The sequence below is a fragment of the Eptesicus fuscus genome, chromosome 15, assembly GCF_027574615.1.
Source record: "Eptesicus fuscus isolate TK198812 chromosome 15, DD_ASM_mEF_20220401, whole genome shotgun sequence".
NCBI classification, from domain to species: domain Eukaryota; kingdom Metazoa; phylum Chordata; class Mammalia; order Chiroptera; family Vespertilionidae; genus Eptesicus; species Eptesicus fuscus.
The window spans coordinates 17,175,032-17,201,705 of NC_072487.1; the positions used below are offsets into that span (position 1 = coordinate 17,175,032).

The 26,674-nt window shown below is 44.8% G+C and overlaps 4 protein-coding genes across 4 annotated transcripts; all 4 read right to left on the reverse strand.

The window, feature by feature from the left end:
• Window positions 1–1,726: 1,726 nt before the first annotated feature.
• On the reverse strand, window positions 1,727–2,314 carry LOC129151661 (interferon omega-2-like). The gene has a single exon (XM_054727357.1). The coding sequence runs from the start codon at window positions 2,312–2,314 to the stop codon at window positions 1,727–1,729; it is 588 nt and encodes a 195-aa protein (XP_054583332.1).
• A 7,967-nt stretch (window positions 2,315–10,281) lies between these two features.
• Window positions 10,282–10,942, reverse strand: LOC103297405 (interferon omega-1-like). Its single transcript, XM_008154098.3, has one exon. The coding sequence runs from the start codon at window positions 10,848–10,850 to the stop codon at window positions 10,326–10,328; it is 525 nt and encodes a 174-aa protein (XP_008152320.1). The 5' UTR covers window positions 10,851–10,942; the 3' UTR covers window positions 10,282–10,325.
• A 7,548-nt stretch (window positions 10,943–18,490) lies between these two features.
• On the reverse strand, window positions 18,491–19,078 carry LOC129151664 (interferon omega-2-like). Its single transcript, XM_054727369.1, has one exon. It carries the CDS (start codon window positions 19,076–19,078, stop codon window positions 18,491–18,493), a length of 588 nt encoding a protein of 195 aa, XP_054583344.1.
• Window positions 19,079–23,005: 3,927 nt separating this feature from the next.
• On the reverse strand, window positions 23,006–23,521 carry LOC129151776 (interferon omega-1-like). The gene has a single exon (XM_054727735.1). The coding sequence runs from the start codon at window positions 23,519–23,521 to the stop codon at window positions 23,006–23,008; it is 516 nt and encodes a 171-aa protein (XP_054583710.1).
• Window positions 23,522–26,674: the final 3,153 nt, after the last annotated feature.

Below are 26,674 nucleotides of genomic sequence, written 5' to 3' on the forward strand. Positions count from 1 at the left end.
TGGCAAAGTAATTTTGCTTCATGATGATGCATCACACACACTTCAAAACCAGTTAAAGTGACGTTAAAAGATCTTGCCTGGGAAGTATTAACCCACCCGCCATATTCACCAGACCTTGCTCCTTCAGATTACCACTTGTTCTGATCAATGGCACACGCACTTTCTGAGCAGCATTTCAAAACATAAAAAGAAGCGGAAAATTGGGTCTCTGAATGGTCTGCCTCAAAACAAGAAAAGTTCTATTAGGACGGTATCCACAAATTACCCAAAAGATGGGGGAAATGTGTAGCTAGCAATGGACATTACTTTTAATAAAGCACTTTTGATGTTTCTCTTGAAATTATTGTGATTTCTTTGATTACAAAATCCACATTATTAACTGGTACAGCTGGCATTGCTTTGCTGTAGTTTTAACTCCACATACTGGATGAGTTTCCCTTTTTGCCTTCAAACAATCAGCCTGGACCCCCTCACCGCTCAGCTTTGGGAAGTCCAAAATCGACCAACAATTTCTACTAATTCCCAGGAACACTTTTAGAAGGATAATGCACAGAAATTGCACGTATCTCCAGCAAACAGGACAAGGAATATTCATTCATCGAATGTACTGTGACACTAATACCCGCGTAAAAACACAGGAACGAGACCGGTTATCCAGGGCCTCGCAGCCTCCCCGGTGTTGCCTTCTAGGCCCTACCTCACCAGCTCACCGGGCTCCTGCCTGAGGATCACCCCTCTGTCGTGATTATGTTTGCCAGGCACTGCTTTATGCTTTTTGTGTGTATTTGCTCCTTTCATCCTAGCAAAAATCCTATGAAAAACTACTGTACTTGTCCCCACATTAAAGGGAGGAAACACAGGACCATGAGCGTTTACATTGATTACCACGGTGCCGCTGCTGTTAAGTTACAGTTAGGATCCAGCCCAGAGCTCTGGCTGCAGAACCACTTCTTTAACCAATAAACAGCGCTGTGGGAAGGGGTCAAGCTGGAGACACAGTCCCATTCCACAGGGTTAGGTGTGTTGAAAAATGCCCACTAACCTCCACATCTCACTTCTCAGATGTTTCCACACGTACCTTTAAAGATCTTATTTCCCGCCAACAAAGACCTTACATCTTTCCCACTCCACTCTAGGTGACTGCTCTCAGGTGTTTCTACCCACTGCTCCTTGCTGACGGAATGGAAATCAGCTACAACTCAGACATAAGCACTGAACATCTCCCATACTTTCCAGGGCTCTTCCCAATTCCATGTGTTTCCAGCTTTGGTTAGGCACTTTCTGAGATTTGGTGTAACTGTTCTAGAGGACTTAATAGACAAGTAGTATGTCTATGTGGAAAAATTAAGGATTTCGGTTTTAAAAATAAAAGAACTCAGAAAGTTATTTTGATAAGATTTAATAAATAAAGCAAAATGCAAGTTTGATGACAAAAAAAGGAAACAGGTTTTGTAAAATTGAATACAAGGTAATGGCAAATATTGGTTATGTAAATATATCAATAGGATAACATGAAATAATAAATAGTAAATTAAGAAATAATAAATAAATATGTACATAGATAGATAGATAAATAACATCAAATCATTAACTATGAGGGACTGCGAAAAGATTTCCTGAATAAAACTTAATAAAATCTGTGACTGAAGCAGATAGAAGAGCCTTTGCACATGACCCAGGACATATGGGCAAAGGCGATATGGCACATTCATCAGTAAGAATCCTTTCAAGGTGACTTCAAGTCTCCATCCTTATTTCTTAGTCTTTCTTGCAAGGCTCTTGTTGAGGAGAAGGATCTCATGATTTCCACTCTGACAACTTCCCAGGCGCAGTCACTGTATTTCTTCTCCTTCAGGTAGAGATGGAGGCCCTGGAAGTACCTCTTCAAGGCCAGGGTAGGGCCCTGCGTGGCCAGGGCAGATCCCTCCTCTCCCATCTCCCGCGCCCAGCAGGTGCCCAGGTCTTCCAGCTGCCGATGGAGTCCTGTGCGCAGTTGGTCCACGAGGGTCGTGTTCCAGGTGACAGAGGAGTTCTCTGAAGGCAGGAGGTCAAAGATCTGCTGGAGCATCTCGTGGAGGACAGAGAGGGCCTGGGCCTTCTGGACCTGGCTGCCATCCACCGTTGCCCGGGGGAAGCTGAAGTGCTTTCTGTCCTTCAGACAGAAGAGAGGGGAGATGGTGCTCATGTGGCTCAGAAGCACTAAGTTCTCCCTGCTGAGCAGGACGTGGTCCTGAGGCGGGTCACAGCCCAGAGCTCCACCGGGGCCAGAGCTGAACAGCACCAGGGCCGTGAGCAGCGAGAGCAGGAGGGCCATGGGCAAAGGAGGGTGCTGCTGGCCTGGCTGAGCTGGGCGTCTGGTGAACAACCTTGGGCCAGAAGTTCTCCAATGACCTTCTTTCTAGGCAGGGCCCTTAAATAGGGAACGCCACAATTTTCATTTTCTAACCATTGCTTTCCACTTTCGCTTCCTTTTTTGTTTTCATTTAATTTAGGTTTTTAAGAAGATGTCATCAATCTACACTACTGATATGTGCCATCTAAGTGCATACGTATCAGTCAAATGAGAAACGTCTTTGTTTAAAAGTCCAAGTGTAGGTAGGTGTGTAAATACTCACACAGGTACATACTCACGTATATAAATATATTACATAAATATTGCTCTTTGTATTAGAAAGAAAAGTTTGCCTTGACTCTGGGCAACATGGGAGTCAGGCTCCCTCACTCTGTGGGTTTGTGTATTTTGTCAGGTACTTAGCAGACCATGGTTGATAAATAAACTCTTTGGAACCAAGGAGTGAGTTTCGTTTACTGTTTTATGCACAACAGGTATGCGATTTTTAGTGACTGCGTTTAGGGGATGTTTCTCTTCTAGAACCCATTCCTGCAGGTCCACGTGGTTATGCTTCATGGGGGCCACTGGCTCAGGACTTCTGTAGACATTGCTGTTTCCTTCCAGCGTTTGTAACTGGTTGTTAGTGCTCCTCAGGCTGTGCTGATACCCCCAGCAGCAATCCTGGTTCTTTGCTGGTGGCTGTAGGTGTGGAGATTCTCATCACAAGATAGTAATATTTTCCCAGCACCACGGACGATATTAGCTCTAATAACGCTTTGCCTCTGGAGTGACAGTGTCCTCAGCACAAACTCTCTTGGACTCACTCCCTGAGGGCAGGCTCACCCCATCCTAAGGTCTTTAGAATCCCCTACGTTAGAGGGGCTTGTGTCTTTGTGGCAAAAGAACCTGTCAGGATCCTCATGCTTCCCCCGGGAGTGTTCGTGTGAAGGACCCTTGTCCTCAGTGGTACCTCCTCCTCTCCTGAGCCAGGACCCAGGTGTCAGTGGTGCCCCCAGCCCTAAACGCTGACAGCAAACGTTTGTTTTGTCTAAATGGGTGGACGCATTACTTATGCAATTGCAATCATTTATCCACTCATCTATTGATGGGCACTTGGGCTGTTTTCAGATCTGAGCTATTGTAAATTGTGCTGCTATGAACACAGGGGTGCATAAACTCTTCCTGAATGGTGTTTTGGGTTTCTCTTAGGATATATTCCTAGAGGTGGGATCACTGGGCCAAGTGGCATTTCCATTTTTAATTTTTTTGAGGAAACTCCATTCTATTTTCCACAATGGTTACATGGGTCTGCATTCCCACCAGCAGTGTACTAGGGTTCCCTTTTCTCCACATCCTCACCAGCACTTGTCATTTGTTGATAATAATTATTCTGACAGGTGTGATGTGATACGTCACTGTGGTTTTAATTTGCATCTCTCTGATGATCAGTGTCTTTGAGCATCTTTTCATATATCCCTCGGCCATTTGTGTGTCTGCTTTGGAGAACTGTCTAGTTCCCTTACCCATTTTTTTTTTTATTGGATTGTTTGTCTTTGCTTTGTTAAGTTGTATGAGTTCCTTATAGATTTTGGATAGTAACCCTTTATCAGATGTATCATGGGCAAATATGTTCTCCCACACACTGGACTCCCTTTTCATTTTGTTGATGGTTTCTCTTGCTGTGCAGAGCTCTTTATTTTGATGCAGTCCCATTTGTTTATTTTCTCCTTAGTATCCTTTGCTCTAGGAGATGTATCTACAAACATATTGCTCTGAGAGGTTCTGCTGCCTATGGTTTCTTCTAGGATTGTTATGGTTATCATGTTTCACATTTAAATCTTTTATCCATTTTGAGTTTATTTTGGTGTATAGTGTAAGTTGGTGGTCCAGTTTCCTTTTATGTTGTGCTAGTGTAGTTTTTATTGTTCAAGTCTCTACTTAAATTATTGAACACTTTATGCTCAAAATATCTGAGGTGGGCACAGGAGATTTAATGATGACGTCTCCTAGTGGAAATTTGTAGGACAGAAGCTGATGACCTTCAGCTGCTCATTCAGTCTGCGCGTTTCTATTGGGCTTCTCTGTTCCTCCCTCTCTGTCTCCTGCTCAGGATGCAGGGCAGTGAGGCTCAGGCCACTAACTCAGGGAGAAACAGCCTTCTTCCCTTAATTATTCCTGGTGCTTAATTTTTAATGTAAATAACCACATAGTCATTAGAATGGTTTCCTGGGCATAGTCTGTCTTGCTCCTCTGGCATTACTTTTAAAATAATATATATATATTTAATTTTTCAAATATATTTGTATTGATTTTGGAGAGGAAGGGTGAGGAAAAGAGAGACAGAAACATGAATGATGAGAGAGAATCATTGATGGGCTGCCTCCTGCACACCCCCTACTGGGGATCAAGCCCACAAGCTAGGCATGTGTCCTGACCAGAAATCAGACCATGACTTCCTGGTTCACAGATTGATGCTCAACCACTGAGCCAGGCCAGCTGGGCCATCACACATTGCTTTCTACTTCACTCTGTGGTTAATACAAGCAATGAATAGTACAGAAACACAAAGGGACTTCACCATTTTTCTCTATAATTATCATGACTTCATACTTTTTATTTGTCTTTTCAACATTCTCAGAAAGCAAAATCGACAGTTGTTTGTGGGCAAAAATGAAAAGATGTTATTCTGTGTGTCATAAAAGTGAAAGAAGGGAAGTGGCTTCTGATGATGAGAGGACAAAGTGTAAGTGGGCAGAATGGACTGCAGCCCCGCGGGGTGCTGGTGCTGTGGCAGAGGGAGGATGGAGCCAGCCCTGAGCTACCCCAACGCAGGGCTGGGCTGCCTCTGCCAGAGGCTCAGAGACCAGGACCTCCTGGATCAGTGACCAGCCACGTCACTTTCCTGTCATTTAATGCACATGGGACCCACTCTGAGGACAGAACGGAAGACTCACAGCAACCAACGCTCAGAAGACTGTGACCACGACCCCCACTGCTGGAGCGGGACCCTCCCTGCTGCCTAGTGGATATTAACCCCGATGTACGTGCTCCATCTGGTTAATAACTCCACTCAGCTGCTGGAAGATTGCCTTGAGTCATGTGGATTTGAGAGAAATGGAGTTGGATGATCCTAAAAGAGTGTGCTCTTAATCTAAGTAATAATTATATTGATATTTCACAGTAAATGATAACAAAATTTTATTCCATGCTAACTATGGTCCAAGCACTGTTCTAAGATCTTTGAGATGGTGAATTCAACCTTCTCGATATCCCTATTTGCATTAAACTTGTTTATACCACTATTATGCAGTATAAATCTGGAGTGGTGAATTATTTGGAAGGTACCAAGAATCCAAGGTCAAAACCTTAAGGAGCTTGAGATAATGGCTTGTCTGGAAACGCCTGTTAACAGATGACAAGGATAGTAATGGACATGGGATTTATGGACCAAGGAGGGGCCACACCATGCTAGCACTGAGCAGGGTGGATGGGGTGACAAGGGATTCCAAGTTCCACTTCAGATGCCAGTGGATTGCTGTCTATTGTTCTGTATGACATCACCAGTGTGGTCTGAGTCTATAGAACTGACTGACTTTAAGTTCTAAGGAAAAGCAGTCAACATTCCTTTTAAATGGTTTTAATGAGTAGAATTTTCTGACAATTGAAACAAGTTTGTCGCTGGCATTGGAGTAACCGTGGTCCCTCCAATTCCCAGCAGGCTGCTGTGGGTCAGGGTCCCCTGTGCTGGGGACACTGCTGTTGGCCACGTGTCTGTGGGAGAGCTCTGCTCTCAGCATCCACTTCCATCTTCTCCCCCTCGGAACCAGAATGATCTGCAGAAACAGGTGACTCAGTGCAGGCCCTTCCCATTGTTCCCCTCCTGAGGGCCTGCCTGTTCCCGTCTAGGCTTTACCTGTCTCTGTTCTGCCCAGTTCTCACACTGCTGCTGACTTTCACCTCCTTCCTGCTCCTAGGTGTGCTCTGTGTCCTGTTCCCTGATCACCAGATCGGAGTCTGCTTCTCACCTCTTTGCACTGAGTGCATCACCTAAGACAGGTGCAGCCCCACTGCTGGGAGCATCAGTGATACTGCCCTGTACAGTCGTGGAAACGTCCCAGGTGATCCACCCTCATTTCTCTCTGTACATCTGGATAGAAGAGACTGAACTTCCCAGAGAAATATGGCAACACATGTTCAGTATGGCAAGTTTCCAAATAGAAGATCCCATGATCTACAATCATTGTTTACACAAGAGCCAAACATAAGAGTCCTCTGATCAGAAATGCTTACATTGTGCTCTTCTACAAACGAAAGATAAAGTTCTATAACCATCAAAGTCTGGATAGTTTTCTGTTGATCAGTTACAAGAGCCACTGTGAACTTAACTAACAAATGTATTTAGCCAAACATTATCCTGAAGAACCTTTCCATTTAAGAAAAAAATTGAAATTTGCCCTTTAGAAACGGCGTATAGCCCCTACCTCCTCCACCACCGCCCTCCCCAAAAAAATAAACAAGGAGGAGGAACCAAGATGGCAGCAAAGTTAAACAACTAAACTGCCGCCTCGCACAACAATTTCAAAAATACAACTATAAAACAAAACATCTACCACCCAGAACCACGGGTAAGCTGGCTGAGTGGTAGATTTACAACTAAGGAGAGAAGGGAGCGCAAACGCTGGAGAGCTGAGGTACAGAGGCGCGAAGCTGGCGGTGGGCAACTGTGCGCGCGGCTTTTCTTCAAACCGAAGGGAGACAAACTCCCTATCACTCTGAACTCCAGTTTCTGGGGACACACGGGGGACCCAGACGCCTACGGGGAGAAGCTGGACTCTCGGCCATCGGTCGGAGATTGAGAGTGACTTTTCAGGGTTTGCTGCGCTGGAGCATGGGACACGGGGACTTGGAAACGCGGAAAGGCAGAGACGGCTGAAGGCAGCCATGGCTGTTGGCCATGCCCCAGCCTAGTGACGCCCTGAAACCCTGCCCCGCACATTCTACAAACCTGCCCAGGCTCCACACAGCGGCCTTTACATATAAATGGCCTGTTCTGTGGCAGCTCAACCAAATTAACTGCAGCTCCAGTCAGACTGCTCCAAAACGGCCCAAGCAAAGAGGAGAAAACTGTAGCTCTTGCTGTAGCTCCTGCTGGGAGGCCTCAGACCTGCACCCCATTGGAGATCCAGACACTAGGGTATCTAGTGGTCGGTATGGACGACACCAGATTTCAACCACTCTCATAAGGGACACATTCAAGAGGCAGACTCAGTGAGCACCAAAGCCCTACTGTGTCTCCAGCACAGCAATTCTTCCATTATAGACACAGCAGGTTCTCACAGCCAATTGGCCTGGAGGTCAATTCCTCCCAGTGTACCAAAAGCAATCAAGGCTTTTAACTACACCAAGATTTTCCACTCAGCCCACAAAGGGGTGTACCAAGAGTGACCACCTAGAGTGATTGGGGAAGCTGAGCTACCGGCCCCTATAGGTCACTGACCACACAAAGCCACTCCATCAACACAGGGAGGCAGCCAAAATGTGGAGACACCGAAGTATGTCACGAGTAGGAGAGATAGAGGAAAGCAAACTAATGGACGACACAGTGTTCAGAACCACATTTATAAGGTTACTCAAGAATCTTCTAAAAACCGCTGAGAAACTTGAAGAGACCTTCAAGGACCTTAATGAGAATACCAAAAAAAAAAAAAAAAAAAAGGAAAAGGACCAGTCAGAAATTATGCATACACTGTCTGAAATAAAGAATATACAGACACTCAACTGTAGACCACCATACCCAAAGAGTCAAACCAAAGATCTGGAATATGAGGAAGAAAAAAACACCCAACCAGAGAGGTGGAAAGAAAAAAGAATCCAAAAATGTGAGGATAGCGTAAGGAGCCTCTGGGATGGCTTTAAGCATACCAACATCCGAATTTTTGGGGTGACAGAAGAAGAGAGAGAGCAAGATACTGAAAACCTATTTGAAGAAAACTTCCCCACCTGGTGAAAGAAATAGACTTACAAGTTCAGGAAGCACACAGAACCCCAAACAAGAGGAATCCAAAGAGGACCACACCAAGACACGTCATAATTAAAATGCCAAGGGCAAAGGACAAAGAGAGAATCTTACAAGCAGCAAGAGAAATACAGTTAGTTACCTGCAAGGGAGCACCCATATGACTGTCAGCTGATTTCTCAACAGAAACTATGCAGGCCAGATGGGAGTGGCAAGAAATATTCAAAGTGATGAATAGCAAGAACCTACAACCAAGACTACTCTACCCAGCAAAGTTATCATTCAGAATTGAAGGGCAGATAAAGAGCTTCACAGATAAGAAAAATCTAAAGGAGTTCACCACCACCAAACCAGTATTATATGAAATGCTGAAAGGTATTCTTTAAAAAGAGGAAAAAGTGCCGAAACCGGTTTGGCTCAGTGGATAGAGCGTCGGCCTGCGGACTGAAAGGTCCCGGGTTCGATTCCGGTCAAGGGCATGTACCTTGGTTGCGGGCACATCCCCAGTAGGGGGTGTGCAAGAGGCAGCTGATCGATGTTTCTCTCTCATGGATGTTTCTAACTCTCTATCCCTCTCTCTTCCTCTCTGTGAAAAATCAATAAAATATATTTAAAAAAAAAAAAGAGGAAAAAGAAGAAAAAAGTAAAGATAAAAATTATGAACAACTGCCGAAACCGGTTTGGCTCAGTGGATAGAGCGTCGGCCTGCGGACTCAAGGGTTCCAGGTTCGATTCCGGTCAAGGGCATGTACCTTGGTTGCGGGCACATCCCCAGTAGGGATTGTGCAAGAGGCAGCTGATCGATGTTTCTCTCTCATAGATGTTTCTAACTCTCTATCACTCTCTCTTCCTCTCTGTAAAAAATCAATAAAATATATTTTAAAAAAAATTATGAACAACAAATACATATCTATCAACAAGTGAACCTAAAAATCAAGTGAATTAAAAATCTGAGGAACAGAATAAACTGGTGAACATAATAGAATCAGAGGCATAGAATGGGAGTGGATTGATAATTCTCAGGCGGAAAGGGGTGTCTGTGTGGGGGTTATGGGAAGAGACTGGACAAAAATCATACACCTATGGATAAGGACAATGGGGGAGGAGTTAAGGGCAGAGGGGGGGTGGGAACCGGGTGGTGGGGAGATATGGGGGGGAAAAAGGAGAAACAATTATAATAATCTGAACAATAAAGATTTATTTTTTTTAAAAAAAGATTGGACAGCAATATACATAAAAAGATAATAAAATCTCTTCCTTTGTTTAGAGAAAAAAAAATTGGGGGGTAAACTTATCAAGATCTTTTTTTAAATTGGTTTTTTATTGGTAATGTATCAAATAATAAATTTCCCTGGGGACAACTGATATCTTTGTAATGATTTATTCGGATCATCTTCTATGTACCTTATTAGAAATAAAAGGATTTTTTTTTTCATCAAAAAAAATAAATAAATAAAATAAACAGTAAAAATATCCTATATAATAAAAGTGTAGTGTACAAATTGTCCCCTGGACCGAGAATTCATCTGAGAGTTTGACCAGGGGTTGGAGCTGCCTGGGGGAACGGAGGTGGACCTCCCAACTCACCTCCCTCACGCCCCTTACGATGGCGGCAGCAGGTGCCAAGGAAGGAAAGGAGGCCCCAAATTTGATAGGCGTCCGGAGGAAGGGAGGAGGTACTCGGCTGGCTGTTGGCATCAGTCCACTAGGGACCCTACCCTATCATGCACTGGGCCTCTAGTTATGTCATAAAATTGTTTACTTAAGAAAGCAGATCATGTACCTCTCTCTAAACATAATTTTGTAAATTCATGATGTACAATACATTTTTATAATAACCCCTTGATTGTGGCTTCAGGTATTTCTTAGCTGGTGCAGAAAGTGAGTGGAAATTGTTTTGTGGCTTATCAAACACTACAATTGAAAAGAGAGAGTCAGTCACCATATAAATTTATTCTGAATTTTATATGAGGATTGTTACATTTTTCCAAGGCGTCTCATCATTTCCACTAAAACAACTTCCCAGCCACAGGAGCTGTATTTCTTCTCTTTCAGGTACTTATAGACTCCTTGGAAGTACTTCCAGATGAGACCTCCCAACTTGGGACAAGCCAAATTATTTCCTTCCGTCTTCGCCTCGTCCTCCAGGTCCCCCAGGCTCTGATGAAGGCTGGAGATTAGTTCAGAGAGGCGGCTGTGGTCCCATTCAGCAAAGCTGCGCCTTGTTGCGAAGACATACAAGATCTGCGTGAGAATCACATGGCGGAAACAGGTGCGTTGTGTCTTCTTCATTTTGAGGATTGTCTCCAAATTCCAAGGAAATTTGAAGTTGTTTCTGTCATCCAGGCATAAGTAAGGGGGGGTCCTTTGTAGGTGATACAAATGAATTAAGACTTCCTTGTTGTTTCTTATATCGAGCCAGCGTATGTCCTCCTCAAGAGAACCAGCAGGGCTGGAGCAGAGCATGGCCCCTGCCACCAGCCACAGAGAGATCTGGGCCATTGCGAATTGCAGTGATTCAGGGCACTACCGCCAGGGGGAGTCGCGGGCACAATCACCAGCAACTTTCCTTCTTGGGATCCCTAGAAAGCGCGATTCTCTAGCTGGCCGCCAGAGGGCGCGCAGGAGGCCTTTTGTGACGTTGCCTTAGTGAAAAGCTGAGCTGTGAACATTCGTTTTCAGTCGAAAGTCTGGTCTGAGAGCAGAGAAGCTGGCCGGGCCCCGCAGAGCCACTTTGTGTGGCTTTAATAGTGAAGGCAAAGCCTCCATTGGGAGGCCGCCGCTGCTGCAGACGGAGCTCTGCCTGCACCTCGCCGCGGACATTATTCTGAGGAATCCCGCACCGAACCTGGCCTTGGCTGAGCTTCCCCAGGAGTTTGGGGCTTTCCTTTTTTTTTTTTTTTTTTTTTTTACCTTGGGAATATATATTTTTTATTGTTTAAAGTATTACATATATTAGTACATATATCTCCTTTTTTTTTTTTCTCCCATTGACCTTCCCCCAGCCTTCCCTATCCCCTGTCGCATGCCCTCATCCCACCACCCCAGTGTCCATTGGTGTGCTTATATGCATGCATACGAGTCCTTTGGTTGATCTATTGCCCTCCCTCTCCAACACTCCAGCCTTCCCACTGTAATTTGACAGTCTGTTTGGTGCTTTACTGCCTCTGTATCTACCTTTTTATTCATCAGGTTATAATGTTCTTTATTTTCCATAAATGAGGGAGATCATGTGGTATTTTTCTTTCATTGCCTGGCTTATTTCACTTAACATAATGTCTCCAGGTCCATCCATGCTGCTGCAAATGGTAAGAGCTCCTCCTTTTTTACTGCAGCGTAGTATTCCATTGTGTAGATGTACCACAGTGTTTTAATCCACTCATCTACTGATGGGCATTTAGGCTGTTTCCCAATCTTAGCTATGGTAAATTGTGCTGCTATGAACATAGGGGTGCATATGTCCTTTCTGATTGGTGTTTCTAGTTTCTTGGGATATATTCCTAGAAGTGGGATTACTGGGTCAAATGGGAGCTCCATTTTTAGTTTTTTGAGGAATCCAGATATCGACCCAAACCACTATGCTCAATTAATATTTGACAAAGGAGGCATGAACATACAATGGAGTCAAGACAGTCTCTTCAATAAATGGTGTTGGGAAAATTGGACAGATACATGCAAAAAAATGAAACTAGACCACCAACATACACTATACACAAAAATAAAATGGATACAGGACTTTAACATAAGATGGGAAACCATAAAAATACTAGAGGAATCTACAGGCAGAGAAATCTCAGACATATACCGAAGCAATTTCTTCACCGATACTGCTCCTAGGGCAATGGAAGCTAAAGAGAAAATAAGCAAATGGGACTACATCAAAATAAAAAGCTTTTGCACAGCAAAAGTAACCATCAACAAAACAAGAAAGCCCACCGCACGGGAGAACATATTTGCCAATATTGTCACTGATAAAGGTTTAATCTCCAATGTCTACGGGGAACTTATACAACTTAATAAAAGGAATATAAATGATCCAATAAAAAAATGGGCAACGGACCTAAATAGAATCTTTTCGAAAGAAGAAAGAAGGAAGGCCAAGAGACACATGAAAACATGCTCAACGTCACTAATTATCCGAGAGATGCAAATCAAAACGACAATGCAGTACCATCTCACCCCTGTCAGAGTGGCTATCATCAACACATCAACAAACGACAAGTGCTGGCGAGGACGCGGAGAAAAAGGAGCCCTCGTGCACTGCTGGTGGGAATGCAGACTGGTGCAGCCACTGTGGATAACAGTATGGAGTGTCCTCAAAAAACTGAAAATGGGGCTTTCCTTTTGCGCGGAAGCTCCAGCGAGGCCATTGGTACCGAGAACCCGTGTGCTGCGGGCCCAGAGGCGGGGATCAGAGCGTGTTGGGCGGTTTGTGGGGAATCGGGGCACTTTCTGCGCGGGATGCGCCCGGATTCGGAGCCGGGACCGCGGGGAGGACGGGCGACGGCCCCGCGCTGGGGACGCTGCGGGAGGAGCTGGGCCCGGGAGTGGCGGCTCCGTAGGGCTCTGGGCTTTCGGGTGATGTGTCCCCGTTACAGCGTTAGAGAGCCGTGGAGGAAAGTTAACACGGCTTTTTCTGAAGCTAACTCAAAATATTAAAATACTTTAATTATAAATATGAAGCCTAATATTTAAAAAAATATTTTATATTAAAGCATCACTTATTTAAACTTTTGAAATACTTAAATAGTTTAGTATTAAATAAATCCTTTAAAATTTTTAATGTATTTTAAATGTAAAAACTATTCAAACATTCTCTTAAACTGTAAAAAAAATATTTAGATATTAATTTTAAATTAACTTAAAATTTAAAAAAATGTTAACATGAAAATATCATTCTATTAGAATTTTTAAAATACTTATATACTGACTATTAAGTAAATATTAACTGAAATTTTTAAATGTTTTAATTTTTACATTCAGGCTATAAAAACTGCATGTATGAAACTTGCACTTTATTTCAGCTGTATTTTATTTCTACTGAAACAAGGATTTAATGTAATTTTACTGTCTTGGCTGGAAAGGAAGCAAACACTTGAGTGTTTTTAGGATGACTTGTTGTCAGCCTGGCCTGCCTGGCTCAGCGCTGGAGCTTCAGCCTGTGAAGCAGGAAGTGCTGGGTTCATCCCTGGTCTGGGCACAGGTCCTGGTTGCAGCTAGATCCCTGGGTGGGGCTTGCAGGAGGCAGCCAATCAGTGATTCTCATCATTGATGCTTCTCTCTCTCTCTCCCTCCACCTTCCTCTCTGAAATCAATACAAGTGTTTTATTTAAGATGTTATTTTTAATAAAAGGGATTACTTGTTTTCAGTTGAGAAGTTGCCATGTTGGACAGTTTCTTGTAACCACGTGACAATGGTGAGTCATTTTTAGTTAACTTAAAAATGTATGTGGGCCTTTCTGGCTGCTTTAGCCCAGTGGCTAGAGCGTCAGCCTGCAGACTGAAGGGTCCCAGGTTCAATTCCAGTCAAGGGCACGTGCCAGGCTTGTGGGCTCCATAGGTCCCTAGTACGTGGCATGCAGGAGGACGCAGATCAGTGATTCTTTCTCATCAGTGATGTTTCTCTCTCTCTCTCTCTCTCTCTCTCTCTCTCTCTCTCTCTCTCCCCCTCCTCTCTGAAATCAACAAAAATATATTTTAAAATAATGTATTTGGGCCAACAAGCTGTGGGAAACCAAACACCAGCTTATTCTTCTTCTAGCCTCATCATACTTCTTGCTGTTTCCTTTCTCTCATTAATACTCTATGCCACTTAGCTGGGGCCACCATTCCCCTTCTCTTTGATGCTGACTCAGTGTTTCTTACCTATGAGCAGAGATATCAGGTCTTCTTTGAAAGAAAGGAGTTGAGAGTAATTGTACACGCCAGTTTCCTCTCTGTCATGTCGGATTTCAACTTGAAATATTCAGGCCTGGTCTCAACTAGTGTATTGTAGGTGCTAAATGAATGATGCCACGTGTCTTGGTAGAGGCTGCAATAGAATTCAGAGAAAGGGGAAACATCTGCATTATGGACAGGAACCTCCATGGAATGTCTTGGCGGCATGGCTGAGACCGAAAGGAGCTATGGACTTATGGGAGAATGTGTGTGTGTGTGTGTGTGTGTGTGTGTGTGTGTGTGCAGTATATACTGCTTTCCACGTTAATGGCTAATTTCACCGCAGTGTTAAAGTGGTAAAAATGTATCTTAAAGATTAAAAGTAAATCTTAAAATTTTGTATTAATTTGAAATGATTACTTTTTGACACAACCAGACTTTATTGTGACTTTATTTCTTGGCTTTAAGGTCAGCAAACTCATCGGTAATATTTTCAAAATTACTATTTCCCTGCTTATCTTATTTGGTAATGTATATTTTTTAAATGTAATAACATGTATACCTCCTGTATACTGTATAAGGTAGATACTGAAGGGTAGAAGAGTTTACTACCCACAAGCATGCTTTTTGGGATATTAACTATTTTAAGCAAGTTATTATTATTTTGTGTTAATATTTATTTTATTTATTTTTATTTTTTTTTACAGAGAGGAAGGTACTGGGATAGAGAGTTAGAAACATTGATGAGAGAGAAACATCAATCAGCTGCCTCTTGCACAACCTCTACTGGGGATGTGTCTGCAACAAAGGTGCATGCCCTTGACTGCAATTGAACCCAGGACCCTTCAGTCCTCCAGCTGATGCTCTATCTACTGAGCCAAACCGATTAGGGCTTGGTGTAATATCTCATGACCTAGTGTCTGTCTTCATTTCACCTTACAACATCATTTTCCCGCCAATTGTTTTAAACCAAGATTTTGTGTTAAGCATGCTGCTACGTATACAGTCATGGTTTCTCATTGGAGAGTGTTACTAACTTTTTCAAAATGTCATCTCATATGGATGAGTAGCATAAAAGTTTGTAATCTATTTGTGTGAAGTGCCTTCCGGGTGAGCTCTCCATCCTGGGAACAGGGGAGCCTGGGGGTGTCAAGTCGCAGGAGGAGCAGAGAGTCTGTAGGAGGCTGGGTGAGAGTTCCATTGGGAACAGACCCTTTCAAGACTGGTGCCCAGGAATTTAAATTCAAGGTCAAAGGAAGCAGAACAATAACAGTGAGAGCCACATCTGCACAGAGCCATTCCATTTTAAAGTGTTTCGCACACATTGTCCCAGGTGATCATGACAGCTCCCAGAGGTTTGTGGGTCAGGTTCTCTCTGAAGGAGTCTGAAACTTAGAGAATTTAACTTGTCCAAAGGTATTACCTCCCCATTTTGCCACCAAAATAATCATTCTTCCACCACATCTCCACTGACACCTGCGGGTAAGGCCCTTGGCTCCTCATCCTCTCCTCCAGGGGGAGGAGCAGAGCCAGGATCCGGAGGGAGGGGCCCAGTCTGATTCCTTTGCTTTCCTGCTGTGAGTCTGTCCCCTCAGCACCACTGAGGAGGGCCTGCTCTAGGAGGTGACACGCCTGTCAGCAGCTGTGCCCCTGGGACTTTGTGGAAAAGAGCAATACGATCAACGCTGGGGGAGCCCCGGGTTGAAGAGCAGACCCTGACCTGCTGGAGCTCCGTGTCCTTCCTGCCTCTGCGTGGCTGCGAGAGACCCACAACGAGCCCCAAAGCTGCTTTGTGCTGTTCTCATTCTAAAGAAGCAACGAACATGATTAATAATCATGTGACTTCCTGCACTGACCCATGGACACCTCTTGTATTTTAATTTTATTCCGTTTTAAAGTCGATCACAACATTTTCAATAAAGTTTGTTTGTTAAAGTCAAACACCAAGGGTTTTATGCACGTGGTCCTCTATTTCTGTTTCAGACAGCGGTCCTTTCCTGACAAAGGCACAGACTCTGAGATTCTCAATGACACGGATGCTCCATCCCAGAGGATTCTGCTCCCTGAGGGCAAATGTACTCATGTCTGACCAGAGGCTCAGTGTGGCTCTTCATGTGTCAGATCCAACGCAAGGGAGAGGCCTGGCCCAGAGGCCCCGAGACGGGAAAGTGGGTGGTGAAGAGTGGAGGGACTCTGGCCCTCAGGTGACCTGAACTCTCTCAGGAAGCCATTCCATGGCCCGGAATCATTTGCTGGGATTTTTATGCTGGAATCTTCTACCACAGCCAAGTTTGTGGTCTCTGGTTTTCAGTTGAAGCCCTGGTGTCTACCCTGTGCTCTGACCTTCCAGGTCTCACAGATGGATAATGGTCTCATCTCTCCTGAGAATTCCCATTCCTGATGGCTCCTTTCTAACCGTTGGTTTGGAATAGTGGGAAGAAGAGAAGGAAAAGCAAGATTCAGTCTTTTGGGGGCTGAACATTTGGTTCCCTAGCCTGACTGTTGTTTTTTTAAAAAGAAAATTGCTAAACATGGGCATCACTGAATGTAGTAATTCCCAAAGATGATTCCAATTCCATAGAAATGAAACGAAGTTAGAAGCACAATAAACCCGGCAACGTTCTCCATCTGCAGCACAGCGCTGCCCCCAAGGAAACTGAGCAGAGAAGAAGCCTGTGCCCCCAGGGTTCCAGGCCCGGTCCCAGTTCTGGAACCACTCCCCCATCCAGCCTAGCAGATGCCACCACACTTCATGGCCACTGGACTGAGTTCACGGGTCCAAACTCCTTTCAAACCACAACCAATGAGCATCTCATATATGTGTGTGGCATCTATAACATGTACCTGCATCTAAGACATCTTTGGCATGCTTACAGTGTAGGTATGTGTGAGTTCAAAGGTTATATGTGGAAAGTAGTAAAGACCATCAAAGAGAAGAGGGAAATTCATTTTGCTTTGCTCTAATTTTAACTCCACATACTGGATGGGTTTCCCTTTTTGCCTTCAAACAATCAGCCTGGACCCCCTCACCGCTCAGATTAGGGAAGTCCAAAATCCACCAACAACTTCTACTAATTCCCAGGAACACTTTTAGAAGGATAATGCACAGAAATTGCACGTATCTCCAGCAAACAGGACAAGGAATATTCATTCATTGAATGTACTGTGACACTAATACCCGCGTAAAAACACAGGAACGAGACCGGTTATCCAGGGCCTCGCAGCCTCCCCGGTGTTGCCTTCTAGGCCCTACCTCACCAGCTCACCGGGCTCCTGCCTGAGGATCACCCCTCTGTCGTGATTATGTTTGCCAGGCACTGCTTTATGCTTTTTGTGTGTATTTGCTCCTTTCATCCTAGCAAAAATCCTATGAAAAACTACTGTACTTGTCCCCACATTAAAGGGAGGAAACACAGGACCATGAGCGTTTACATTGATTACCACGGTGCCGCTGCTGTTAAGTTACAGTTAGGATCCAGCCCAGAGCTCTGGCTGCAGAACCACTTCTTTAACCAATAAACAGCGCTGTGGGAAGGGGTCAAGCTGGAGACACAGTCCCATTCCACAGGGTTAGGTGTGTTGAAAAATGCCCACTAACCTCCACATCTCACTTCTCAGATGTTTCCACACGTACCTTTAAAGATCTTATTTCCCGCCAACAAAGACCTTACATCTTTCCCACTCCACTCTAGGTGACTGCTCTCAGGTGTTTCTACCCACTGCTCCTTGCTGACGGAATGGAAATCAGCTACAACTCAGACATAAGCACTGAACATCTCCCATACTTTCCAGTGGTGTGAGAAGTGGTGTAACTGTTCTAGCGGACTATGTAGCAAAAAATAAATATTTAGTTTTTCAGAGTAAAAACAGGAAATTATTTTGATAAGAATTTAATAAAGCAAAATACAAGTTTAATGCCAAAACAGTAAACATGTTTTGTAAATTATAATACAAAGTAAGGGCAAATGTTAGTTATATAAATATATCAATATGATAACATGAAAAAAGAAATAGTAAATGAAGAAACAATAAATAAATAAATAAATAAATAAATAAATAAGTAAATAGCATCACCACAGTTACATATTAGGGACTGATATCCCAGGAGATAAATTTCATAACATTTTCATGCGTAAGAGCCTGACAACAGATTTCCTGAATAAAACATAATAAATCCTGTGACTGAAGCAGATAGAAGAGCCTTTGCACATGACCCAGGACATATGGGCAAAGGTGAGGTGGCGCATTCACCCATGAGAATCCTCTCAGGGCGATCCCACGTCTCCGTCCTTATTTCTCAGCCTTTCTTGCAAGGCTCTTGTTGAGGAGAAGGATCTCATGATTTCCACTCTGACAACTTCCCAGGCGCAGTCACTGTATTTCTTCTCCTTCAGGTAGAGACGGAGGCCCTGGAAGTACCTCTTCAAGGCCAGGGTAGGGCCCTGCATGGCCAGGGCAGATCCCTCCTCTCCCATCTCCCGCGCCCAGCAGGTGTCCAGGTCTTCCAGCTGCCGATGGAGTCCTGAGCGCAGTTGGTCCACGAGGGTCGTGTTCCAGGTGACAGAGGAGTTGTCTGTGGTCAAGAGGTCGGAGATCTGCTGGAGCATCTCGTGGAGGACAGAGAGGGCCTGGGCCTTCTGGACCTGGCTGCCATCCACCGTTGCCCGGGGGAAGCTGAAGTGCTTTCTGTCCTTCAGACAGAAGAGAGGGGAGATGGTGCTCATGTGGCTCAGAAGCACTAAGTTCTCCCTGCTGAGCAGGACGTGGTCCTGAGGCGGGTCACAGCCCAGAGCTCCCCCGGGGCCAGAGCTGAACAGCACCAGGGCCGTGAGCAGCGAGAGCAGGAGGGCCATGGGCAAAGGAGGGTGCTGCTGGCCTGGCTGAGCTGGGCGTCTGGTGAACAACCTTGGGCCAGAAGTTCTCCAATGACCTTCTTTCTAGGCAGGGCCCTTAAATAGGGAACGCCACAATTTTCATTTTCTAAGCATTTCTTTCCACTTTCGCTTCCTTTTTTGTTTTCTTTTAGGTGGTCTAAGAAGATGTCATCAATCTGCAATATTAATTTTCTGTTTTAAATCCCAAACAAATTTTTAAAAAATATATATTTTATTGATTTATTTACAGAGAGGAATGGAGAGGGACAGAGAGTTAGAAACATTGGTGAGAGAGAAACATCGATCAGCTGCCTCCTGCACACCTCCCACTGGGGATGTGCTCGAAACCAAGGTACATGCTGTTCACTGGAATCGAACCTGGGACCTTTCAGTCCATAGGCCGACGCTCTATCCACTGAGCCAAACCGGTCAGGGCTCCCAACAAACTTTAGATGTGTCGTCTGGGCACCGTGTTGCCCTCCTCACTCTGCACAGGAGTCAGGCTCCCTCATCCGTGTGGGCTTGTGTGTTTTGTCAGGTCCTGCTGGCCCACATGTAGTCCATAAGCTCTTTAGAACCAAGGGCTGAGTTTTCTTTACTGTTGTGTTCCCTGCAGAGGCTGAGGTTTTTAGTGACTGCGTTTCGGGGATGTTTCTCCTCTAGAACCCATTCCTGCAGGGCCACGTGGTTATGCTTCATGAGGGCCACTGGCTCAGGACTTGTGTAGTCATTGCCATTTCCTTCCAGCGTTTGTAACTGGTTGTTAGTGCTCCTCAGGCTGTGCCGATACCCCCAGCAGGAATCCGGGTTCTTTGCTGGTGGCTGTAGGTGTGGAGATTCTCATCACAAGATAGTAATATTCTCCCAGCGCCACCCCATTCCCGAGGCCGAGATCAGCTCTAGTAACCATGTGCCTCTGAGTGACAGTGTCCTCAAGTATAACTCTCCTGGACTCCCCCATCAGGGCAGGCTCACCCCATCCTGAGGTCCTTAGAAACCTCCCCAGGCAGAGTAGCTTGTGTCTTTGTGGCAAATGATGGGTCAGCATCCTCCTGCTTCCCCCGGAGGGTGTGTGTGAAGGACCCTTGTTCTCGGTGGTGACCTGCTCCTCTCCTGAGCCAGGACCCAGGTGTCAGTGGTGTCCACAGCCCTAACGCTGACAGCAAACGTTTGTTTTGTCTAAGTGGGTGGAGGCATTCGTTATCCGTTTGCAATCATTGATCTTCAGTGGGCCAATAATTTGTTTTGGCAAGTGCAGCTTTATTACTGAATTCTCTTTTTAAATTATTGAACACATTGAACTCAGAATTTCTGAGCTGGGGACAGGAGATTCAATGACGACGTCTCTCAGAAGAAACTTGTAGAACAGAAACTGGTGAACTTCAGCTGCTCATTCAGCCTGTGCGTTTCTATTGGGCTTCTCTGGTCACCCCTCTGTCTCCTGCTCAGGATGCAGGGCAGTGAGGCTCAGGCTGCTAACTCAGGGAGAAACAGCCTTCTTCCCTTAATTATTCCTGGTGCTTCATTTTAAAGGTAAACTAGTAGCCCGTTTGCACGAAGATTCGTGCAATAGACCTTCATTCACCTGGCTGCCTGCACCAGTTTTCTGCCGGCACCGGGGACCCAGGCCTTGGCTGTGGCCACCGCCTTCTGCCTTCTTTCTGGGTCGGGGCTTGGCCCCGGGCGGTGGCCTTGGGCTCGGCTGCACCCAACATCCCTGCTAGGGATCGCAGGAGCCAACCCCCAGTGGTTTCCTGCGATCCGTTCAGGCTCCCCGCTGGTGCCCCAGGCTGGGAAAGCCTCCGCCCAAGGCTTTCCCGGCCTTGGGCTCGGCCGCACCCAACGTCCCTGCTACGGATCGTAGGAGCCGATCCCCTGGTCGTTGCCTGCGATCCGTGCAGGCTCCCCAACGTCCCTGCAATGGTTTCCTGGTGGGCGTGGTTGGTGGGCATGGCGTGGTTGGTGGGTGTGGCTTGGGCAAAGCGAAGGTGCAGTCAATTTGCATATTTGTCTATTATAAGTTAAGATAACCACATAGTCATTACATAGTGTTTTACTGGGCATAGTCTGTGTTGCTCCTCTGACATGATTTTCTACTTCATCCTGAGGTTCATATAAAGGGAAGTAAAGAAAGTCAAAGGGACTTCACCATTTTTCTCTATAATTATCATGACGTCAGACTTTTCATTTCTCATTTCAACTCTCCTAGAAAGCAAAATTGACAGTTGTTTGTGGCAAAAATGAAAGAAATAGAATTCTGCATGTCCTAAAAGAGAAAGGAGGGAAGTGACTTCTGATGACGAGAGGACAAAGTGTAAGTGGGCAGAATGGACTGCAGCCCTGCGGGGTGCTGGTGCTGTGGCAGAGGGAGGATGGAGCCAGCCCTGAGCTACACCGAGGGTGAATTCAACCTTCTCAGTAATCCTATTTGTATTAAACTTGTTTACACCACTATATGCAGTGTAAATCTGGAGCAATGAATTATTTGGAAGGTACCACAAATCCAAGGTCAAACCCTTAAGGAGTTTAAGATACGGGCTGGTCTGTAAACAGATGACAAGGAGAGAATTGGACATGGGATTTATGAACCAAGGAGAGGCCACGCCATGCTAACACTGAGCAGGGAGGGTGCGGTGACAACGGATTCCAAGTTCCACTTCAAATGCCAGTGGATTGCTGTCTATTGTTCTGTATGACATCACCAGTGTGGTCTGAGTCTATAGAACTGGCTTTAAGTTCTAAGGAAAAGTAGACAACATTCCTTTTAAATGGTTTTCATGAGTAGAATTTTCTGACAATTGAAACAGGTTTGTCGCTGGCACTGGAGTAACCGTGGTCCCTCCAATTCCCAGCGGGCTGCTGTGGGGTCAGGGTCCCCTGGGCTGGGACACTGCTGTTGGCCACGTCTCTGTGGGAGAGCTCTGCTCTCAGCATCCACTTCCATCTTCTCCCCCTCGGAACCAGAATGATCTGCAGAAACAGGTGACTCAGTGCAGGCCCTTCCCATTGTTCCCCTCCTGAGGGCCTGCCTGTTCCCGTCCAGGCTTTACCTGCCTCTGTTCTGCCCAGTTCTCACACTGCTGCTGACTTTCACCTCCTTCCTGCTCCTAGGTGTGCTCTGTGTCCTGTTCCCTGATCACCAGATCGGAGTCTGCTTCTCACCTCTTTGCACTGAGTGCATCACCTAAGACAGGTGCAGCCCCACTGCTGGGAGCATCAGTGATACTGCCCTGTACAGTCGTGGAAACGTCCCAGGTGATCCACCCTCATTTCTCTCTGTACAACTGCGTAGAATAGAATCAAGTTCCCAGAAAACTTTAGCTACACACGCTGAGTTGACCAAGTTCCCAAATAGAAGGTGCCCATGACCTACAATCATTGTTTACACAAGAGCCAAACATAAGAGTCTTCTGATCAGGAATGCTTGCATTGTTCTCTTCTACAAACGCAAGACAAAGTTCTCTAATGACCAACCAACGTCTGGATAGGTTTCTGTTGATCAGTTACAAGAGCCAGCGTGAACTTCACTGCCAAATGTCTTTAACCAAACATTATCCTGAAGAATCTTTTCATTAAAAAAATATTGGAATTTATAGTTTGGAAACAGCAAATAGTCCCTACCCCTGCACCACCACTGTCCCCAAAAATTAAACAGTAAAAAAAAAAGTGATAAAATTATTTATTTAAGAGGCAGATCATGTACCTCTCTCTAAACATAATTTTGTAAATTCATGATGTAAAATATATTTTTAAAATAACCCCTTGATTTTAAGTCAGGTATTTCTCAGCTGGTGCAGAAATCTGAGTGGAGATTATTTAGGGGCTTGGCAAACAATGCAGTTAATGAGAGAGAGTCAGTCACCATAGACATTTATTGTGAATTTGCTGACTTTCCTTTGAGGATTGTTACATGATTCCAACGCGTAGTGTAATTTCCACTCTAACGACCTCCCAGGCACAGGCGCTGTATTTCTTCTCTCTCAGGTAGTTATGGATGCTTTGGAAGTACTTCCGGAGGAGAATTCCCAAATTGGAACAATCCCGATTTTCTCCTTCCCTCTGCTCCAGGTGCTCCAGGCTGTGATGAAGGCTGGAGAGGAGTTGAGAGACGAGGGTGTGGTTCCATGCATCGAGGCTGTGCTGTGTTCTAAAGAGGTCGACGATGTGCGTGATCATCTGATGATGGAGACAGGTGCGTTCTGTCTGCTGCATCTGGGTGATTGTAGTCCCATTCCAAGGAAATTTGAAGTCGTTTCTGTCATCCAGGCATAGGTGAGGCCGGGTCCTTTGCAGTTGCCTCAAAAGATTGAAAACTCGCAGGTTTTCTCCTCTATGGATCCAAAGTAAGTCATCCTCAAGAGAGCTAACAGGGCTGGAGCAGAGCATGGCCCCTGCCACCAGCCACAGGTGGATCTGGGCCATTGGGAATTGCAGTGATTCAGGGCACTACCGCCAGGGGGAGTCGCGGGAACAATTAGCAGCAACTTTCCTTCTAGGGATTTCAAGAAAGCGCCGTTCTCCAACGGGCCGCCAGAGGGCGCAGGAGGCCGTTCTGAAGCTGCTTTTGGGGAAGTTCAGTCAGTCTGGTCTGAGAGCAGAGAAGCGGGCCGGGCCCCGCAGGGCCGCTCTGTGCGGCTTTAATAGTGAAGGCAGAGCCTCCATGGGGAGGCCGCCGCTGCTGCAGACGGGGCTCTGCGCTTCCCCAGGAGCTTGGGGCTTTCCTTCTGCGCGGAAGCTCCAGCGAGGCCATTGGTACCGAGAACCCGTGTGCTGCGGGCCCAGAGGCGGGGATCAGAGCGTGTTGGGCGGTTTGTGGGGAATCGGGGCACTTTCTGCGCGGGATGCGCCCGGATTCGGAGCCGGGACCGCGGGGAGGACGGGCGACGGCCCCGCGCTGGGGACGCTGCGGGGGGAGCTGGGCCCGGGAGTGGCGGCTCCGTAGGGCTCTGGGGCTTTCGGTGGTGTGTCCCCGTTACAGCGTTAGAGAGCCGTGGAGGGAAGTTAAACTGGGAAGTGCGAGCATTAAAACGGCTCTTCCTGAAGCTACTCAAAATATTACAATATTTCAATATTAAATATTAATATGAAGCCCAGTATTTAAAAAATATTTTATATTAAAGCATCACTTAATTAAACTTTTAAAATAGTTTAAAAGTTTAGTATTAAATAAATATCGCTGTAAATTTTTAAATATATTTTATATATTTATTTATTTTTTCTTCAATTTTTTTTATTAAGGAATTATATGTGTACATATCTTACTTAAATATATTTTAAACGTAGAAACTAACACATTCTCCCAAACTTTGAAAAATATTTAAATATTAATTTAAATATCTACATAAAATTTAAAATATTTTAATCTTAAGACATCCTTCTATTAGAATTTTAAAAATACTTATATATTGAATATTAACTAAGTATTAACTGAAAATTAAAAATGTTTTAATTTTTTACATTCAGGCTATAAAAATTGCATGTATGAAACTTGCACTTTATTTCAGCTGTATTTTATTTGTACCAGAACCAGGATTCAGTGTAATTTTACTGTCTTGGCTGGAAAGAAAGCAAACACTTGAGTGTTTTTAGGATGACTTGTTGTCAGCCTGGCCTGCCTGGCTCAGCGCTGGAGCTTCAGCCTGTGAAGCAGGAAGTGCTGGGTTCATCCCTGGTCTGGGCACAGGTCCTGGTTGCAGCTAGATCCCTGGGTGGGGCTTGCAGGAGGCAGCCAATCAGTGATTCTCATCATTGACATTTCTCTCTCTCCCTCCACCTTCCTCTCTGAAATCTATTCAAGTGTTTTATTTAAGATGTTATTTTTAATAAAAGGGATTACTTGTGTTCAGTTGAGAGTATTGCCCTGTTGGACCGTTTCTTGTTACCACGTGACAATGGTGAGTCATTTTTCTTTCATTTCACTTTACTGAAACGTCATCACAGGACCTCACATTGAATGAATTGTTAAAAGTATAAACTGGTGTTGTGTGCAGGCTGGAGAGGACAGTTAGCAGGACAGATCTTTTCCTTTCCTTTGGTTAGCATTTTGTAGACTGAATGGAACTTGCTAACATTATATTTGCACCGTGCCGCACCCCTTCCCTTCATAAGCCTCTCAGGGACTTGCAAGTGGAAGGTCATTTCGTGTGTCTAAAATGTTGATATTTTGTTCATCATGGATGTCCTTGCCTAATTCATTATTTCGTATTGCCTGGAAGTATTGTGTATCTTGATGACTCAGATGTGAGTCCTTCTTAAACTCTGTGCTTGAGGGAAGTACTCTGCGCTTCTACTAACCCAGGAAGGAGCTTTTGAATTAGTGTTGTGATCTTTAAGGGCTGAAAACCTAGGTATGTCCCCTTTCTCATCAGCACCACCCTCTGCCTCTTTCTTGTCTGTTTGTTTATGTTTTCCTGTGAGTCAGATAACATCCCCAGAGGGGGTCTGCCTCTGAGGCTGAAAGAAGGGATTCTTTAGCTCACTGTTACCACTCACAGAACAGCAGTGCTTTGTCAGGAACCTTTCCTCAGAGCTGGTTCTCTGCAGAGTGGGTTCTGAGATTCCTCTGGTTCTTGTGCCAGGCACTGATCTCTGTGTAACTCAGTGCTGTCCAATTTCCCAACGCCTTTTATTGAAGGGCCTGTCTTACTCTGTGGTATGCTCTTGCCTCCTTTGTCAAATATTTATTGTGCATAATATCATGGGTTTACCTCTGGGGTCTCTGTTCTGTTCCAGTGATCTATCTGCCTGTTCCTGTGCCAGTCCCAGGCAGTTAAGATTACAGTGGCTTTGCAGTGTAACTTGATAGCTGGTATTGTGATTCCTCCAAGTTTGTTCTTCTTTCTCAAGATTGCTGCGGCTATTTGAGGTCTTCTTTTGTTCCATATAAATGTTTGGAGTATTTCTTGTAGATCTGTGAAATATGCTGTTGGTATTTTAATAGGGATTACATTGAATCTAAGATTGCTTTCGGTAGTATGGATATTTTAATGATGTTAATTCTAAGAGTCAGTGAACACTGTATGTTCTTCCACTTATTTATACATTCCTCTATCTCTTTTGTTCAATGTCCTGTGATTTTCTGAGTACAAGTCTTTTACCTCCTCGGTTAAGTTTATTACTAGGTATCTTAATTTTATGGGCACTATGGTAAATTGGATGGTTTGTTTAGTTGGGTTTTTTTTTGCTGAGAATTCATTATTGGTATATAACGCCATAGAGTAAGGAAAACCTGGTCAATCAATGGTTCTGGGATCAAAGAAAAGCCACATGCAAAAGAATGGACTGGGTTACAGTTTGTCCCATGAATAAAACTTTACTCAACAGGGATCAAATAAATAAACGCAAGTTCTCAAACAATAAAATCAATAGAAGAAAGCATACGTACTAAATGTATGGGCCTTGGCTGTAGAGAACATTTTATGAACTTGACATTAAAGGCAGGTGAAGGAACGGCAGAAATAAATGAATGGGACCATATCAAACTAACCAGCTTCTGCACAGCAATAGAGACTGACAACAAAACGAAGAGGCAACCAATGAATGGGAGAGAATATTTGCAAACAATAGCCCCGACAA

Excerpts from the sequence above, each read along its gene's own strand:
- LOC129151776 (XM_054727735.1), bottom strand. The coding sequence starts at position 23,521 with ATGGCCCAGATCCACCTGTGGCTGGTGGCAGGGGCCATGCTCTGCTCC.
- LOC103297405 (XM_008154098.3), bottom strand. The coding sequence starts at position 10,850 with ATGGCCCAGATCTCTCTGTGGCTGGTGGCAGGGGCCATGCTCTGCTCC.
- LOC129151664 (XM_054727369.1), bottom strand. The coding sequence starts at position 19,078 with ATGGCCCTCCTGCTCTCGCTGCTCACGGCCCTGGTGCTGTTCAGCTCT.
- LOC129151661 (XM_054727357.1), bottom strand. The coding sequence starts at position 2,314 with ATGGCCCTCCTGCTCTCGCTGCTCACGGCCCTGGTGCTGTTCAGCTCT.